The sequence below is a fragment of the Schistocerca serialis genome, chromosome 1, assembly GCF_023864345.2.
Source record: "Schistocerca serialis cubense isolate TAMUIC-IGC-003099 chromosome 1, iqSchSeri2.2, whole genome shotgun sequence".
NCBI classification, from domain to species: domain Eukaryota; kingdom Metazoa; phylum Arthropoda; class Insecta; order Orthoptera; family Acrididae; genus Schistocerca; species Schistocerca serialis.
Window position 1 is genome coordinate 1,248,881,787 of NC_064638.1, and position 19,925 is coordinate 1,248,901,711.

At 42.5% G+C, this 19,925-nt stretch overlaps 1 protein-coding gene across 4 annotated transcripts in view; it reads right to left on the reverse strand.

The window, feature by feature from the left end:
- Nucleotides 1–19,925, reverse strand: part of LOC126419346 (rh5-interacting protein-like) — a 157,791-nt gene that overhangs the window by 48,277 nt on the left and 89,589 nt on the right. For all 4 annotated transcript variants that reach the window (XM_050086542.1, XM_050086549.1, XM_050086534.1 and 1 more), the window contains one exon: nt 19,423–19,548. In XM_050086542.1, the coding sequence (XP_049942499.1) occupies nt 19,423–19,548 (126 nt within the window). The remainder of the gene's footprint in view (nt 1–19,422; nt 19,549–19,925) is intronic.

Consider the following 19,925-nt stretch of genomic DNA (forward strand, 5'->3'; position numbering starts at 1 on the left):
GCCTTTAATACAATATTATTAACTCTATTTTTGTCAGACTGGGTTTCTTTCTTTACAACTTGCTAGAGTGGTTTGGTTCTGTTTGATGCATTTTCTATGCATTTGTCATTGTCTTGTTTCTTTGCCTCCTTTATTATTTTATTTAAGATACATTTATATTTTTTGAAGTAACTATCAAACTCCGGGGTAGTGTTGCAACTTCTTGCAATATTGTGTACGTAGCGTTTTCTAGCATAAGATTTCCTTATAACCCTAGTAATCCACTTGTTGTGTTTAGTGGTTTGGATTTTTTTGGCTTTCAATGGAGAAACAACATCAAAATAATATTTAAATATATGCATGAATGTCTGAAACTTATCAGAAATATTTTCTGCACTCTACACTAGCTCCCGTGATTCTTGTTGGGGATAATTCTGGAATGTTTGTACTGCAGCATTACTGAAAGTTCTACCCATGTGTGTAGTTCCTCTCATAGAATTATAAGATGAATTAGTGTTTACACAAATTATTATAGCCTGTGCATGCTGGTCTGCCAGTACAGCTTCAATAACTACTGATTGATATTTTGTTTTGGAGCTAATTATTATTTGGTTTATAGTAGTACTAGAATGATTCATTCACATGTAGGGGAGTGGATTGTAATCTCCAAATTATTGGCTTTTCATATGTTCATCAACTCAGATTTTGAGTTGCTTGGCTTATTAAAGTCTACATTTAGGTCTCCATATACAAGAAGTGTGTTTTGGTTTGGTACTACTTTATTTAGTAAAGCATTAAGATGAGTGTTGAATTTTTTTAGGTGGGTATCTGGAGATCTATATAAACATATTACAGTTAACTTGAATGCTGGAATTTCTATGCCTGATATTTCAAATTCTTTCTCAGTGTTTAAAGATTCAACGTTGTCTAGGTTATTTAATTTGATATCTTTTTTTATCTATATGCAGTTCCCTCTGTGTGTAAACTGATATCTACATGTTTGTGCTGCTAATACATACTCCGTTATTTTCATTGTCTTTAACTCATTTTCTTTCAGCCAGTTAACCAAAGTATGTTAACATATCTGAGTTCACTTGATAGAATTATTTCCAGCTGTCACATCTGCAGAATGCTTTTAGATTTCCACATACTCGGCACAGTGTTATATGAGTCACTCTGCTAGTACTAGATAACTCGTATCTGCTGGCACATATCACATTATCAGTCAGAGATTAGATATGATTAAGCTTGTAGATAACCCTACTACAAATGACCTCTTAAAACAGTAGTTAGAGCTCAAACAGTTCTACGTATAATTGTTAAATAAGAATCAGGCTGAATTTACGTTATATATGAAAACCATATTAAAAACTCAAAGTAGCATTTCCTATAACAAAATAAAATTATCAAAACAAGCTGTAGATAGTAAGGATATATGTGAATCATTCATTCATTCATTCATTCATTCATTCATTCACACACATCTGGTTCCATATATACAACGGTGAAGGAGAATCTTCAGGGATGTGGAACAGATCAAAGTGCCATCAGTTGCCATGAGCAGCCACTGAAAGCAGCTTCTGTAAAGTATACTAACAACCAGTTACAACTAGTGGCAACATAGTTGTATTGATAAATATGGGAATTATAGATTACTACAATTCTGGAAAAAAATTAATACAGCAGGAAAGATTACGTCGATTTTGATCCAATGATGGCATATGCCGTCGGGAGGATAGTAGATGTACTGATAATGGTTTCAGTGTCATCCACTACCAGATAGCATAGTGGATTAGCTAGCAGACTGCCATTTGTGTCTACCCTTCAATGGGGAAAGCTCACAGCCAGAAGGTTCAGTGTGGTGCAAACGTGTGAAGCAAGCTGGCAACCATGCTAAGAAGATAGACTCGTGCTTCTTACAACCAAATGAGTGAGTTTGAAAGAGGTCAAATTGTGGCCTTCCAAGTTGCAGGATGGTCTTTTTGGAAAACTGTCACACAAATTGGATGTGTTGCGTCAGCTGGGCAATGATGCTGGCATCGGTGGTCACATGAGCATTCTGACACCCCTAGATGAGGTTCTGGGCATCCAAGCAGCAAAGATGCCCACCAGGATCATCATATTATAAGGGCAGCAGTGGCAGATCATACAGCTACCACAAAACAGACAAGAGGGCTTGTGAACCCAGACATGTCAACATGAACATTTGGGAACTGGTTATGAGCAGTAGGACTACTGGGATGCACACCTCTAGCTTGTCTTCTACTTATGCCATAGCATTGACATGCAAGGCTTGACTGGTACTTTCAGATAATCACTTGGAAGCTGGAATGCGTGCCTTGGTCTTCTGCAATGGAAGTAGATTCTGCCTGCATGCAAGTGATGGTCGTTTGCATATACAACGTACCTGGTGAGTACTATCTCATAGAGTGCATTTGTCCAACGTTCACCCCAGGCCTTATAGTCTGGGGTGCAATAAGCTACAGCTCTCACTCACCTTTGGTGTTACTGGAGGGGTGCTAAACAGCACTTGGTATGTGAAGAACGTTATTAGACTCATTCTTTTGCTGTTCTTGCAACAGGAAAGTGATGTGTTGTTCCAGCAGGATAATGCTTGCCCATACAGTGTCTGTGAAACTCAACATGCTCTGCAAGATTCACAGCAACTTCGCTGGCCAGCATGATATCCAGAGTTGTCTCCAATTGAGCAGGTATGAGATGTGACGGGGTGAGAAGTAATTTGTGTGACTTGTCAACCATCAGTGCTTACAGAACTACATGAACAGGTTGAGCAGGCATGGAATAATATACATCAGGACAGTATTTATCATCTGTATGACCAAATAGATGCCAGAGTCAGCACCTGGATTATTGCCCAGACTTCACTCTGGATATCCTTAGACAACTTACATGCTAGAGTGTCAACATGTGTGGCCCATTTTAGATTGCTTTGAATTGTAAATAACTAATTCATTGCCTATGTACAGTTTAATTTCATAATTAAAACTGTGTGTGTGTGTGTGTGTGTGTGTGTGTGTGTGGTTTGAGGTTTTCGGGTGCTAAACAGCGTGGTCATCAGCGCCCAAATGCATAGAAACAGGAACACATGCAGTGAAGGGACGAAGACGGACAGCGAACAAGGAGAACGGCTAAAAGACACAGACCTGACGAAGTTACAAATCCTCACATACAGAGGCAAAACCAGAGGAGAAGAAACGCACTAAAAAAGGAAAGGAAACACAAGGAAAAGAGAACAGAAATCGAAGTGAAACAAGTAGGTAATCGTGACTGGCGGACCTCTTACCTAAAGCCTGGGTCAGCCAGTCACCCAGCAGCACATTAAAATCCTCTACCTAAAATCTGAGGCAACAAATTGGACAGGACACAAAACCGTAAGACCTTAACCACAGTCGTTGCGTCGTCTTGCAAAATAGAGGGCAAATCCGGTGGCAAGGAAACCACCGCCCTCTGGTCAGAGAATAAAGGACAGTCAAGTAAAATGTGGCGGACAGTAATCTGGACGCCACAAGCACTGCAGATTGGGGGGGTCCTCCCGCCGGAGTAAAAAACCGTGCGTTAAGGGACTGTGCCCGATGCGGAGGCGAGTGAGGAGAACCTCATCCCGCCTGCATGACTGGTAGGACATACGCAATGGCCGCGTGGTGGCCTTGACCAGACGCAGCTTATTTTCACCGACTGCCAGCCACTCCTCTTCCCATTGACGCATAACACGAAAACGCAAAAGGGAGGTAACAGCATGGAGGGGGACGGCACATTCAACAATGTGAGGGAGGGAACATGCATCTTTGGCAGCCACATCCGCCAGTTTGTTTCCCCTAATACCCACGTGCCCCGGCACCCAGCAGAAAGAAACCTCCTTCCCCTGCCGTTGCAGGTGGAGTAGGGTATCATGGATGTTCTGGACGACCGTATCCGCTGGGTACAAGTGTTGCATGGTCTGAAGGGCACTCAGGGAGTCAGATGAGAAACTTAAGACTGGGAACACATCTCATCTGCTCCAATGCCCGCAAGATCGCAAACAATTCGGCATCAAAGATGGTAAACGCCGCAGGAAGCCGTAACTTGACGACTCCATCAGGGAAAACAACAGCACAACCAACAGAGTCCCCCTGTTTAGAGCCATCCGTAAATACTGGTACATGGTCGTATTAAAATATCGTAAAATAAGGAGGTAAAAACAAACGCAGGAGTGCAGCTCCTCCGGTACTCTGACAAGTCTAAAAGGACGCTGGGCCTCTGGAGCAACCAGGGAGGCAGGCGGGTAAAACCCTGGAGTTGTGGTGCCACACGCTCCACACCAAGGGACTCAAGCAAATCCTTGGCATGAATCCCAAATGGTCTCGTTGCCCTTGGACGACTGGAAAAAGAGACGTTCCATAGGCGGTCGGGCAACAGTAGGGTATGCAGGGGAGGTAGGACAGGCAAGGAATTGACACACCCGTCGCACCATGAGGAGTTTCCACCGGATGGCGAGCGGTGGTTCCCCTGCCTCAGCACACAGGCTGGCGATGGGAGTGGTACGGAAGGCACCAGTGGCCAGCCTGATACCCTCATGGTGTACTGCGTCAAGAATCTTCAGATATGAAGGCCTCGCTGACCCATACACTGTGCATCCATAGTCAAGACGCGACCGGACGAAAGCCCTATAAAACTGCAGCAGACGCGCCCGATCTGCTCCCGAGACCCGATGGCTCAGACACTTCAAAATATTCAGCGCCTTCAGGGCCCGCACCTTGAGGTCTTTAAGGTGCGGCAACCACGACAACTTGGAATCAAAAGTGAGGCCCAGGAACCTCACAGTGTCTCTAAAAGGAAGAATGGTGTCCCTCAGACGCAATTCAGGGGAGGTAAAAGCACGTCGAGAACGATTAAAATGAACACACACACATTTGTCTACAGAAAAGGTAAAACCCATCTTCGCAGTCCATGCCTCTAATCGCTTTATCGTAAGCTGCAGCTGCCGACTAGCAGTGACAAGACTGGAGGAAGAACAGAAAACAGCAAAATCGTCCACAAACAAGGAGCACTGGGCAGGACTCCGGATAGTGGACGTGATACTGTTAATGGCGATGGCAAATAGGGTGACACTTAAAACGCTTCCCTGAGGAACACCATTCTCCTGCACGTACAAATCAGACAACACATTACATATCGAAAGAGGCGGCGGGAAAGAAAGGACCGAATGAAGATGGTGAGATGGCCACGAAAGCCCCACTGATGGAGTTGATTGAGGATAAGGCGGCGCCAAGTAGTGTCATACGCCTTATTAATGTCAAAGAATACACCTAGACAATGCTGGCTACGTAGGAAGGCCTGCTGGATGGCCGCCTCAAGCAGGGTCAAGTTGTCTATAGTTGAACGACATCTCCGAAAGCCACACTGAGAGTGGCTAAGGAGCTGCCTGGTCTCGAGCAGCCAAACCAGGTGACGGTTGACCATGCGTTCCAATGTCTTCCCGACACAGCTCGTCAAAGCAATACTCCGATAACTACTGGGATGCATTCGGTCCTTTCCCGGTTTGAGGAGGGGAACCAAAATCGCCTCCCTCCACGAGTCAGGGAACGTGCCGGATGACCATATCATATTAAAACAATTCAGGAGTACTTCCTTGGATGGCAGCAACAAGTGCTGCAGCATGCTGTACAGGATTTCATCATCACCTGGCGCAGTATCATGAGCCACAGACAGCGCCGAATCCAGTTCCCACATTGTGAAGGGGCAGTTGTAGGGTTAAGAATTTGGAGACCGGAAGTCCAAGTGATTCCTCTCAATGGCAGTGCGGTAGCGGCAGAAATCTGGATCACAGTTAATAGTGGCAGTAGATTCGGCAAAATACATGGCCAGTGTCTGGGCAATGTCTCTCGGTGCCGTGAGTAGACAACCCTGATGCAGCAATGCCGTGACAGGTACTTGGCTGCGTTTCCCGGAAATCCTCCTGATGACTTCCCATACTTTTGTAGAACTAGTGGAGTGGGAGATGGAGTTCAGGAACGATGGCCATGACCGTCGTTTGCTCTCTTTAATCACTCGCCGCGCCTTGGCCCTTGCCACCCGAAAGGCCGCAAGATTGTCAGCTGAGGGACGGCACTTGAAGCGGCGCAGAGCTGCACGGCGGGCTCGGATGGCTGAGCGGCACTCAGTGGTCCACCAAGGGACAGGGCGCCTCTTGGGATGACTTGAGGACCGTGGGATCGACAATTCAGCAGCATGGGAGATCACGGCTGTAACATGGTCGACCCATTCGTGGATGCTGGCACGGTGTTCCAAAACAGCTAAATCGCTGAAAAGTGTCCAGTCAGCTCTACAGAGGTGCCACCTGGGCGGCACTGGTAAAGCCACAGTCTCATCCAGGAGGCGAATCCAAAGGGGGAAGTGGTCACTAGAATGGAGGTCAGCGGCAACCTCCCACAGAGCAGAATCCGTGAGTGCTGGAGAGCAAAAGGAAAGGTCAATAGCTGACAATGACCCAGAAGCAGTACAGAAATGAGTGGGACCACCAGAGTTGAGGATGCACAGTTCTTCGGATGCCATGAGGCTTTCCAGAATGCGACCCCTGGGGCAAGTAGTCGTAGAGCCCCATAAGACATTATGGTTCAAATGGCTCTGAGCACTATGGGACTCAACTAAGACATTATGAGCATTGAAGTCCCCCAGAAGGAGAAATGGGCGGGGGAGTTGGGTAATAAGGTCTGTGAGAGCCTCAGAGTCTATTGCATCCTGAGGCGGTAAGTAAACGGAACAGATTGTGAGCCTCCGCCCCACAAGAAGGTCAACTGCAACTGCTTGCAAGTCCGTAACGAGAGGGAGCTCAGATGAGTGGTGCATGTCATGGACAAAAACCGCAACACCACCCTTTGCCCTTTCCCCCTTCAGATCATCTTTTCGATACACGGTATAGCCCCGTCAAGAAGGAGCATTAGTGGCCCGGAAATGTGTCTCTTGGAGACATAAGCACAAGGGGCGCTCTCGTACAAGGAGTTGTAATTCGGCCACATGCGTCCTGAACCCATTCAAGTTCCACTGTAATATGGGAGTCAGTGATCAGGGTGGCTGAATTTTCACCCTGCCCATGTGCTTTGGAGGAGAGCCCATACTGGCCGGAGATTTATTCCTGGGGCAAGAAGATCGCCCCCGGTCGACAGAAATGTCCATCAGCTCCGATGGCGACCCAAGGGAGATGTCAGATAGTACGATGGCATCGTCATCGGACTGACCCTGACTAGTCTCCTCAGGTGGCAAAACCTTCACCTTCGGCGTCTTCGTCTTGGGGGGCTTAGGATGCAGAAACTTGTCAACAGTTGGAGCTTTACTCGTCTGGGCAGAAGGTGCCATATGGGGAGGGGCAGGAAGTACCCCAATGTCAGCAACCACGGCCTTGTCCGATGTTGTGGGGAGAGCTGCAGGTTGCAAAACAACCGCAGCAGCACAAGTGCACTGGCAAATGCAGGTATTAGTGCTGAAACTAGCAACCTCCGTTTGTGTAGCAACAGTGGCCAACTGTACCGGTTTCTGCAGAGTGGAAGCGAAAGATGTTGTAAACACAGGAGGTTGCATGGCCTTAAAGAGCTTCTTGGCCTCACCATAGGGGATGCGCTTAGATGTTTTGATCTCCTGTATCTTCCGTTCCTCGAGATAGATGGGGCAGACCCGGCTCCAGACAGGGTGACTCCCAGAGAAATTCACGCACTTCACAGGCGATGAACAATCGGCTCCATCATGGGCAGGCTGACCACATTTACCACAAGTGGCTATCCCATTGCACCCCAACATAGTATGCCCAAAGCGCTGACATTTAACACAGCGCATTGGGTTGGGGAAATATGGCCGTACTGGCAAACGAAAGAAACCCGCTTTAACATGCTCTGGGAGTCTCGGGCAATTGAACGTGAGAATAAACGAGTCGGATTTGACTAGGTCCCCATTGACTCGTTTCATAATATGCTGCACGTCGACAATACCTTCGTCAGCCCACTCAGATTTCAACTCGTCCATGGGGATATCCACCAAGTCCCTACATGTCACAACACACTTACTATAGTTCAAAGTGGAGTGGAGCTCGGTTTCGATAGCGTACTCTCCGAGACAGGTTGCTTTCCTAAGAGAAGTGACTTGATGGGAACTAGAAGTTTCAACTAACAGAGTCCCATTGCGCAGACGCTTCACAGATTTCAGTGTTCCAGCAATTCCCTCAAGACCCTTGTGGATGTACAAGGGAGAAACTCTCTCAAAGCTACCTTCCTTCCGTTTGACAATCAAAAACACATTCTGGATATCAGCATGTGCTCTGTTACAACAGTCTGATAAATCTCTAGTAACACCAGGCGCTGGAGGACTCGCAGCACGAAGTCGCTTTTTCGATGGGGTGTGTTTTCCTACCAGTGGGCCACCCAATCCACTGGAAGGGGGAAATGTAGAGGTCGAAGAGTCCATTGTGGTCCCACGAGCAGCTAGGGAACTAAAGGTCCACTCAGACAAAGCCCCGCGTGCCTGAGTAAGCCTTATACAACTGGGGTGCGGCAGGTGCCCCAGAGGTTGCCAGGTTGCCCGCTTGCGACTGTTCCACCCCAACAGCCACGCATCTTATAGGCGCGCAGCACACCGTAAGATTGAGGGGTTTTTATAGAGGTTTACCTTCCTCGCAATCCAGGCGGTCAAGCCAAGATTACCATTCCCCGCAGCACACAACATTCCACCGCTGCGCCATGCGGTGGTCGCTGAAGCATGTCCGGGGTTTACGGTGACAGGACACTGGCGCCGCTGACCAGTCCCCAGCTCAGGACCCCGGGGTCGCCAAGCCCGTACTCAGCAAATGAATGCTGAGCCCCTGGGGGGATAATTAAAACTATTGTTGTTAACCTCCATGAGACATGTTTTACTACTGCTTACATTTTAGCAGCTTTCATTAAAGTACTCAATAATTTCTTTTGTCACATTATTATATCAAGTTTCTAGTTCATTAAATGAGTCCTTTTTACACACAATGGATGTATCATCCATACAGAACTATTATGGAACTTTAAGTACAATACCTTATGTCATCAACATAAATAAAAAACAGGACAGGACCCAGTACTGAGCCCTGTGGAACTCCATATTTTATATTAGTGATTTTGGATTTGTGAACACCACTTTAATTTTTAAGGAGTACAAACTGTTTTTGATAATAAAAAAGGTGCCCAACAAATTATAAAGCCCCTGGTACATATTGGCAATTTGTCTTTCAGCGAAGGTGTATTTCCTGAGAGGTTGAAAATCTCTAAGGTTAGACCTCTGTTTAAAAAAGGAGATCCATACAAGGTAGAAAATTATAGACCAATATCCCTTCTCCAATCATTTTCAAAAATTCTAGAGAAATTAATGAAAACCAGACTCATACATTATTTAGATGCTCACAAACTTCTAAACTGCAATCAACATGGCTTTCGCTCGGGCCACAGCACAGAATCAGCTATCCATGCCTATACCAAAGAGATTGTCAGGAGTCTCAACACTAAAAAATGTGTAGTGGGAATTAACTTAGATTTATCTAAAGCTTTTGATATAGTAAATCACAAAATTCTGTTAAACAAGATGGAGGCAATAGGTGTAAGGGGAGTTGTGAAGCAGTGATTTGAATCTTACCTTCAAGATAGAACTCAGGTGGTAGAAATCATCACAGAACATAAAAATCAGAAAATCAAGTGGGTCTCAGATGCAAAGAAATTGGAAATAGGTGTCCCACAGGGCAGTGTTCTTGGTCCCTTATTATTCTTGCTTTATACAAATGACATAAAAAAATCCTAATATTTCTACCAAATAATGTTGTTCGCTGATGACACTAGCATAATTATAAGTGATGATAAAAAATCATTAACCACCACAACTGATATAGTCCTGAAATATATTCAACATTGGTTTAATGCTAATGAGTTAACACTTAATCTAAGTAAAACATGTCTGCTTGTGTCTGTATGTGTGGATGGATATGTGCGTGTGTGCGAGTGTATACCTGTCCTTTTTTTCCCCCTAAGGTAAGTCTTGCCGCTCCCGGGATTGGAATGACTCCTTACCCTCTCCTTTAAAACCCACTTCCTTTCGTCTTCCCCTCTCCTTCCCTCTTTCCTGATGAGGCAACAATTTGTTGCGAAAGCTTGAATTTTGTGTGCATGTTTGTGTTTGTTTGTGTGTCTATCGACCTGCCAGCGTTTTTGTTCGGTAAGTCACCTCATCTTTGTTTTTATATATAATTTTTCCCACGTGGAATGTTTCCTTCCATTATATAAAATTATATACAGTATGACAAAGCAACTCAAGATATGGACATCCATTTAAAACTAATGGATAAGAAGATAGAGAGTGTACAATCCACAAAAGTTTTTGGGCATGCACATTGATCAAACCTTAAGCTGGAAAGACCATCTCAAGTACTTATCCCACAGGCTCAATTCGGCATGTTTTGCATTGAGGATATTATCTAGAGTATGCAGCACATACTGTACTAGACTAGTGTATTTTGGTTACTTTCAGTCCATCGTGTCTTACGGCATAGTGTTCTGGGGTAAAACTAAATCAAGCTTAACAGATATCTTCAAATTTCAGAAAAGAGCTATACGAATCATAACACATAACTCTCCAAGAACTCATTGTAGGCCCCTTTTCAAAGAACTGCAAATACTCACAATACCATCACTGTATATTTTTAAAAGCATTCTGTGTACAAGAGCACATATGAAAAATCTATGTACAAATGAGGACTGCCATAATTACAGTACTAGAACTCGTAAGAATTTGTATGTAGAAAGAGTAAGGACAACACAAACCCAAGGTAATCCCATTCCTGATGTCCAGGCGGAACTTCAAGGAATCCTCAGAACCTTAGGCCCCCTACAAAACCTTTCACCTGACTCCATCAACCTCCTGACCCCACCGACACCCCGCACCCCTACCTCCTACCTTCTTCCTAAAATTCACAAACCCAATCATCCCGGCCACCCCATTGTAGCTGGTCACCAAGCCCCCACAGAACGTATCTCTGCCTACGTAGATCAACACCTTCAACCCATTACATGCAGTCTCCCATCCTTCATCAAAGACACCAACCACTTTCTCGAACGCCTGGAATCCTTACCCAATCTATTACCCCCGGAAACCATCCTTGTAACCATTGATGCCACTTCCTTATACACAAATATTCCGCACGTCCAGGGCCTCGCTGCGATGGAGCACTTCCTTTCACGCCGATCACCTGCCACCCTACCTAAAACCTCTTTCCTCATTACCTTAGCCAGCTTCATCATGACCCACAACTTCTTCACTTTTGAAGGCCAGACATACCAACAATTAAAGGGAACAGCCATGGGTACCAGGATGGCCCCCTCGTATGCCAAACTATTCATGGGTCGCTTTGAGGAAGCCTTCTTGGTTACCCAGGCCTGCCAACCCAAAGTTTGGTACAGATTTATTGATGACATCTTCATGATCTGGACTCACAGTGAAGAACAACTCCAGAATTTCCTCTCCAACCTCAACTCCTTTGGTTCCAGTAGATTCACCTGGTCCTACTCCAAATCCCATGCCACTTTCCTTGACGTTGACCTCCATCTGTCCAATGGCCAGCTTCACACGTCCGTCCACATCAAACCCACCAACAAGCAACCGTACCTCCATTATGACAGCTGCCACCCATTCCACATCAAACGGTCCCTTCCCTACAGCCTAGGTCTTCGTGGCAAACGAATCTGCTCCCGTCCGGAATCCCTAAACCATTACACCAACAACCTGAAAACAGCTTTCACATCCCGCAACTACCCTCCCGACCTGGTACAGAAGCAAATAACCAGAGCCACTTCCTCGTCCCCTCAAACCCAGAACCTCCCACAGAAGAACCACAACTTGTGACAGGATACTTTCCGGGACTGGATCAGACTCTGAATGTGGCTCTCCAGCAGGGATACGACTTCCTCAAATCCTGCCCTGAAATGAGATCCATCCTTCATGAAATCCTCCCCACTCCACCAAGAGTGTCTTTCCGGCGTCCACCTAACCTTCGTAACCTCTTAGTTCATCCCTATGAAATCCCCAAACCACCCTCCTTACCCTCTGGCTCCTACCCTTGTAACCGCCCCCGGTGTAAAACCTGTCCCATGCACCCTCCCACCACCACCTACTCCAGTCCTGTAATCCGGAAGGTGTACACGATCAAAGGCAGAGCCACGTGTGAAAGCACCCACGTGATCTACCAACTGACCTGCCTACACTGTGACACATTCTATGTGGGAATGACCAGCAACAAACTGTCCATTTGCATGAATGGACACAGGCAGACAGTGTTTGTTGGTAATGAGGATCACCCTGTGGCTAAACATGCCTTGGTGCACGGCCAGCACATCTTGGCACAGTGTTACACCGTCCGGGTTATCTGGATACTTCCCACTAACACCAACCTATCCGAACTCTGGAGATGGGAACTTGCTCTTCAGTATATCCTCTCTTCCCATTATCCACCAGGCCTCAACCTCCGCTAATTTCAAGTTGCCGCCACTCATACCTCACCTGTCTTTCAACAACATCTTTGCCTCTGTACTTCCGCCTCGACTGACATCTCTGCCCAAACTCTTTGCTGTTACAAATGTCTGCTTGTGTCTGTGTATGTGCGGATGGATATGTGTGTGTGTGTGTGTGCGCGAGTGTATACCTGTCCTTTTTCCCCCTAAGGTAAGTCTTTCCGCTCCTGGGATTGGAATGACTCCTTACCCTCTCCCTTAAAACCCACATCCTTTCATCTTTCCCTCTCCTTCCCTCTTTCCTGACGAAGCAACCATTGGTTGCAAAAGCTAGAATTTTGTGTGTATGTATGTGTTTGTTTGTGTTTCTATCGACCTTCCGGCACTTTCGTATGGTAAGTCACATCATCTTTGTTTTTAAATATGTTTATATTTTTAGTTTGTTTAACTTTTGTTGCTACAACTGGGCATGTGGTATCAAAATAGTAGTAGAAGTCAGCTGAAAAGCTATCATAAGAAAAGCTATCATTCTCAAACCATGGTATGTGTGTTAACATGCAGTCCAGTCTATTGATGTTATCATTATACGTAATTCTTTTGTTTACATAAAGTTTCATTTTAGTGACAAAGGACATCTCATTTGCCTCTAATTGAAGCTGCACTGAATGGTGATCAGAGATGGCCAGTTTTAGAACGGATGTACTATAGTAAAGATGGGGCATGTTTGTTATTACATTATTCAGACATGTTTTGCTGTTGCCAGTCTCTCTAGGCAGTATAGAGTAGGCGGTATAGCTTTTTGATGTTGCCATTATTGGTTAATAAGTCTATATTTATATCCCCTCTTATTATATTGTTTACGTGGCCATTTAACCCAGAAAATGTACTGTCTATATATAGCTGCAGGTCAGAAAGATTTTTGAAAAATGTATCCATACATGCCTAAGGAGTCCTATACACACACCAATAATTGCTACATTTTCTCTATCCCATTTTAGATGTATTGCAGCAAATTCTGTAATTCCTTCCATGCAGAATGCACGTACATCAATAACACTGAAATTACTTGCTTTAACAGTGAAGATTGCTACGCCGGCCCCAGACTTGTTTTTCTTACTAAATGCAGAATAAAATGTCATGGAGTGTGGATGACAATGCTAATTAGGTCTTCAGTGTACCAGTGTTCACTTATGACTAACATATTGGGTTTATCAAGACATGTAACAATATCCAGATCATTGTTCTTGTGTTTAAGACTATTGAAATTCTAGTGTATGACATGAAGTCTGAGTTTCTCCTGCTGGTCTATACAGGATGATTTAGGGCTACCAAACTATCCAGCAGGCTTTACAAGTATCCCAGGCTTGCCTGCAGTGGCTGTTTGTGTGGCAGATTCTGATTTGGTGGATTGTGCCATTCCATGGCAATGCACTTATTTACACCACTTTCTGGAGGATTTCTTCTAATTTCCTCTACAATTGTAGCCTCTTTTATTCATGTGCCTACCATGTGCAGGTCTCTTTCTAGATTACTAGCATTTACCAGAGACACATTGTGAAATTTATTACATATTGTTTTAAGCCTATTATTTGTCTTGTACACTTCCAAATTCACTATAGACTGTTCCATTAGATTGTGTCTCTGGGGAATATTAATGATAATTATTTTAGTGTTAATCAACTTACTGAGTGCCACTTTCACGTGCCTGATAGCATCATTTGCTTGATTTTTGCTACAGATCTGTTCAAAAATGGTTCAAATGGCTCTAAGCACTATGGGACTTAACATCTGAGGTCATCAGTCCCCTAGACTTAGAACTACTTTAACCTAATGACATCACACACATCCATGCCTGAGGCAGGATTTGAACCTGCGACCGTAGCAGCAGCGCGGTTCCGGACTGAAGAGCCTAGAACCACTCGGCCACAGTGGCTGGTGCTACTTCATTTGTATCTCCCATGATTACTACACTATCATTTGATGAAAAAGACTCACTATTTTGGACACAAGGCTTCACCACAGCAGGAAGAAGTGCTCCAGGTTGAATGTGAGCCACAGCTGTAAAGTTGTCCTGGATACTTGTGATGTTTTGCGCTATTCCATGACTGTGACTGTCTCCATATATTAGAATCCATCCCTTCTTGTGTTTCTGATTCACATTGCTTCTGCTATTGTTCTCTTGGGCCAGTTTCTTTCATACATTTTCACAGATTTCACTGTTGTTATCTTGGACAGTTTGTTTGTATGCACTTAGGTTAGCACACGAGGTTAGGGTTTCTTTTTTGAACTTATTATTGGCAGTTTTTTTGCAGTTTGGAATGTTGCCCATTGTTTGCAGAGATTTAAATGCTAAATCTTCCACTATTTCATCAAGAATCTGATACCTGTTTTTAATAATAAGGGGGCGGAGAGCTTCATTTAGTTTCTGATTTATACCTACAGTTGTTCAGCAGGAACTGCTGAACAATTTCGCTCACCTTTTTAATTAGTAGAGAAACCTCAGCCTTTAGACAATGAATTTCACTTATTAAGTATTCAACTAATGCTGAAAATTCACAATTACAGTCACAATTTTTCACGTTTTTTATTTTACCTGTGTTTTTGAGGCAGCATTGAAAACAGTTCCAGCTTGTCATGAATTCATTGCTTTCTTTCACTGATGGATCAATTTTAGCACATCAAAAATGGAACAATTGTTTACATTCCATACACCTGATGCCCGTTTTCAACACATTTTTGCATTTTCTACATTTTTCATCATCTAAATTAGGGTTATTACGTGGACTGAGAAAAGTTGCACTTCTACTTGCTTCCATTGCTCATTACTAATGTTAACAAAGTACCTCAGATATCTAAATACATACACCTTGATTTCATCATTAGTTATAAAGATAGTGTACATTGCAAAATGGACACTGATGGAAATAAATTTGTGCACCACATCTTTCCTGAAGCAAATGCATCTGTTGGGTTTCCTGTTGCAGTAACTCCAGCAGGGATGACAAAACAATGTAGGCCAAATTTTAGTTGTGGATTTCACTGTTCATCCTAAATTCATTGTATTTATTAAATACTGATAACATTAGGACTTAAATGTATTGGTGCTTGCATCTAATAGTTCCACGAACCCGAATCTACTGGAAGATGTTTGGTTATCAACAGTACATAATATTCTCACTATACGCTTCTGTAGAATAGTACTTACATGTTAGCTGCATTTCCCCAGAAAATTATGCCAAAGGATACAGTACTGAGTGAAAATATATGAAGTTAGCTAGCAGTTCAACCTCAGGTTAGTGATGTAAGACAGATTTTGAAGTGCAGAGCTGGCAAAACTGAGATTTTTGTTTAACTTATCTAGGCACTTGTATCACCTCATTTTGTTATCTATTTGAATGAATACAAATTTAATATATGGAGTTTCATCCAGTGTGTGCCTCTTCATTTTATTCATTGAGTCATGTTCTTTAGATCCCATCAGTAAGGAGAAACTTTAGAGACATAAGGCAAATTAAGGTATATGATCACAGGTTTCCTCATCATGAATACTTAATGGTGTGCTTTCAGGTGTTCTGCCAAGTTGTTGTATCACAATATTTTGATGACTGACCCAGCTGTCTTCTTCAGATGCTGCAGGTTTGGCTTTTATGTGTACTTGCTGTCTGGACTCCAACCAGACTGTGAAGTACTGTTTGATTTGATTTGATTTATTATTGGTCCTGTAGATCAATTTGTACAGCAAAGCACATCATGATATAGGGCAAGTCAATTTGAAAAAGTATGTTAAGATGGTATATGACGAGAGATGACAGTAGTGGCACATAACTGACATGGCAGAATACATATAGGATATATAGACAAAATATAAAAAAAGGTGGTGTGTGATGAGAGATGACGGTGGTGCATACTGCACATAGCAGAATACATATAAGAGATACAGACAGAATATAGATAAGGTACAATAATTAAATTATCTTACTAAGTAGAGACATCTACAACTGAATGAACAGCTTATTGCAAGTAATTAAAATTTTGTTTCAAGAAATTCATGTATGGAATGGAAATAGTGATTTAGTAGCAATTCCTTTAATTTAATTCTCATTATTTTTGGGTTTTTGCTTGTTTTTATGTCTGTTGGGAGGTGGTTGTATATTTTAATGGCCATACATTTAACCCCATTCGCATATAATTTTGTGTTGTGGGCTACAATTTGTAACTGTGTTTTGTTTCTGGTGTCAAGTGTGTCGCGGTCTGCATTTTTGTCGAGGGCGTCCAAGTGCTGTACTGTAAAACAAGCTAGTTCCAATATATAGAGGCATGGCAGTGGCAGGATTTTTAGCTGTTGAAAAAGTGGTTTACAGTGTTCAGTTCTATTTTTACATTTCATAATTGTTAGTCTCAAGATGCTATTTATAGCCAAGTTTGATGCATGATGTCCACTGCACCCTTTGATGCTCTTTTGTTTTTCAGACTAACACTGATATTCCATATAACACACATTCTCTCAACACTTTACAGCTCTGGTGGATGTGATAGCTGGCAAGAACTTAGTAAGTTGAGTGGCAGATCCCAATCCTTGTTTAGTTGGAACCCCTATCCCTGTTTATTAAGTTTTCTGACATCTTTATTTTGGTAGATTTCTTAATTGAATCACATATTTTTAAAGAAAACTAGTCCATAATTTGGTGATTTTTAGTTTGTTATTACCTAAGATACTACGTTTCTAACTGCACAAAGTGACATTAATGAGATGTCAGTCCTTCAGTTAGTGTATGTTCTATAGGATTCTGAAAAACAATGTTATTTGTATAGGGGCATCAGTCAATGAATCATGCTCCTTCAAAGGTAAAGTGGTTCATGCCCCTTTGAAAATAAAGCTTAGATAGTAGCATTAATGATGCTGAATATCATATAACACTTTCTACTCACTTCACTAGATAGCACTACCAGTAGTGTATTTCTTCAGACTTTCCTGATTAGTTGACATGTTCAAGTGTTGGATATTCTGCCAGATATCAGCATCATTCTTGCATGATGCTGATATCCAGCAGAATACCTGACACCTCAAGATGTCATTATCAGTAGGGTTTACAAGAAAAAAATATACTGCAATTTTGTTGTTGTTGTTGTTGTTGTTTTTGTGGGAAGAGACCAAACTGCGAGGTCATCGGTCTCGTCGGATAAGGGAAGGACGGGGAAGGAAGTCGGTCGTGCCCTTTCAAAGGAACCATCCTGGCATTTGCCTGGAGAGATGTAGGGAAATCACGAAAAACCTAAATCAGGGTGGCCAGACGCGGGATTCAACAGTCGTCCTCCCGAATGCAAGTCCAGTGTGCTAACCACTGTGCCACCTCGCTTGGTGCAATTTTTTTTTTTTTGATTGTTGCACATTGTTGTTTCAATTATTCACACAGTCAAACATGCAGGAAAACTATAGAGTAGTCAGGTGTTTTTCTTTCAAGAAACTGACTTTAAAACTCAGCGTTACACAGATTTTTAACTGGAACTTTTTTATGAGTGCTTAGAAGTCGCCATTCATCCCCAAAATGTTAAAAATGCTCCATACTCCCAGGTAGGTTTGCCCCCCCCTCCCCCACCCATCACATCCCTCACAAGCTATCATACGTAACTTGTAATAATGAGTGCTAAAAAGAGTATACCACAGGAATAGACCAGAGTTAATCCATTCTCAAATAACAGCATACTTCAAAAGGACAATGATACGCTCAGTAGACTTCTGTCGTTTTTTACCCTGTGATAGGATTTTGGCAGTATGAAAAGGAAACTAAGAGGCCAGACAGATTGTTTACAGTGCACAACATCTGACAGATGACTCATACAGTTTCAAAACGTACATTTCTCATTAGGGAGGATGCTGCTAATGAAATACTAGACTTCAAATCATGGTGTGGCCCCATTTCAACAAGAAGACAAGAATTTCTGAACTCAAAGTATTGGGAGGCATAGGAAGGTGACATTCCCTATCAGTAATATTTTACATTCTACTTGTGGTAACACAAGAAAGGTTTTATTACAACTTCCATATGATCAGTGAACTAATTAGTAAAATTTTTCTCTGGACCTTGACTGCACCAGAAAAACTAGATTATGCATCAGAAAAGAGTCTTGTTAAGTCTAATACCCTCAAAGACTTGGGAAAACTCCAGTGTTTACCTTCTTGATGAATACATACCTTTCTATGAAGAAATTTTGAAGTTGCCTGCACAGAACAGTAACCAAGATGACAAGTGAATGGATTGTCAAACACTTATAATTGTTGTAGAATGATGCATTAATATAGTGAAATGTAGAACCATACATGTTACATTATATGCAATCAACGTAATGTTAATGCGAATAAAAAGGAATGTGCAATTTCAGTTCTCTTGTTTGACAATCACATAACATAAAAATGCCAATAAAGATGCCAATATAAAGTTATCATACAAATTAAACAGTTTTCTCAATTTCTCACCAATATGTGTTGGTCGACTTAAGCCCCTTTAAAAAATATGATTCAATCATGGTATCTGGTTGGAATCCATGTAGCGATTACACATAAAAGCAAAACTCACAACAATTGGAGAAGATGACTAGATCAGTCATCAATATATTATACATAAAATGGAAACAACAACTTGGCAGAACACCCAGGAACACACCAATAAGTCAAGGTAATACATTAACAGAGGGACGCCATTTCCTCAGAAACTTATTCAGTAGGGCCCACACTGTATTAACTGTAAACTAACAGTGCAGGAAATTAGAAGGAAAGCTGCTGCTTCTTCATTTTTATTAAATATCTGTTTTTCATTTTCTAGTAACATTTTAGCATAGTTTGATTGTATTGCTATTTTTCAAAGAAGTAGCTTCTGTTTCTGATATTTTGTGAGCAGAGGATGAAACAACACAATTATTTTAAAATTAAAAATTGTAGTACCTGGTAGACACGCCTGTCTTGAAGAACTAGGCACATAATCTTGCCTACACATGCAGAAATTATCCTGGCAAGATGAAAATGACAGTGTATTGCAGTCACTGTCTGTTAAGCACACAGAGTCGATAGCTGAAAATTACAATACACATAATGACAATACCAGACAACCTAGTAGCATACACTATATAAAAAATTAATTCCTTATGATAGCTAAGACTCTTAATCTAGAACGTTATTATTGCTTTGATTATTATTATTATCTTCACTTTCTCAGACGTTAAGTCCGGTTAAAAATGGAGTGACGCGGACCTTGATCAAGCGTCACTTACTTTTAACTGTACGGTATGTGTTATATTGCATTTAGGAACTTTCGGGTAATTGAACATGTATCAATAATTACGGATTTCTGTAGCTGTATATATATGTTTGGATGTAGCTGTATTGCATTGATGTACTGGTGGATATTGTGTGGTATGACTCCTGTAGTTGATAGTATAATTGGTATG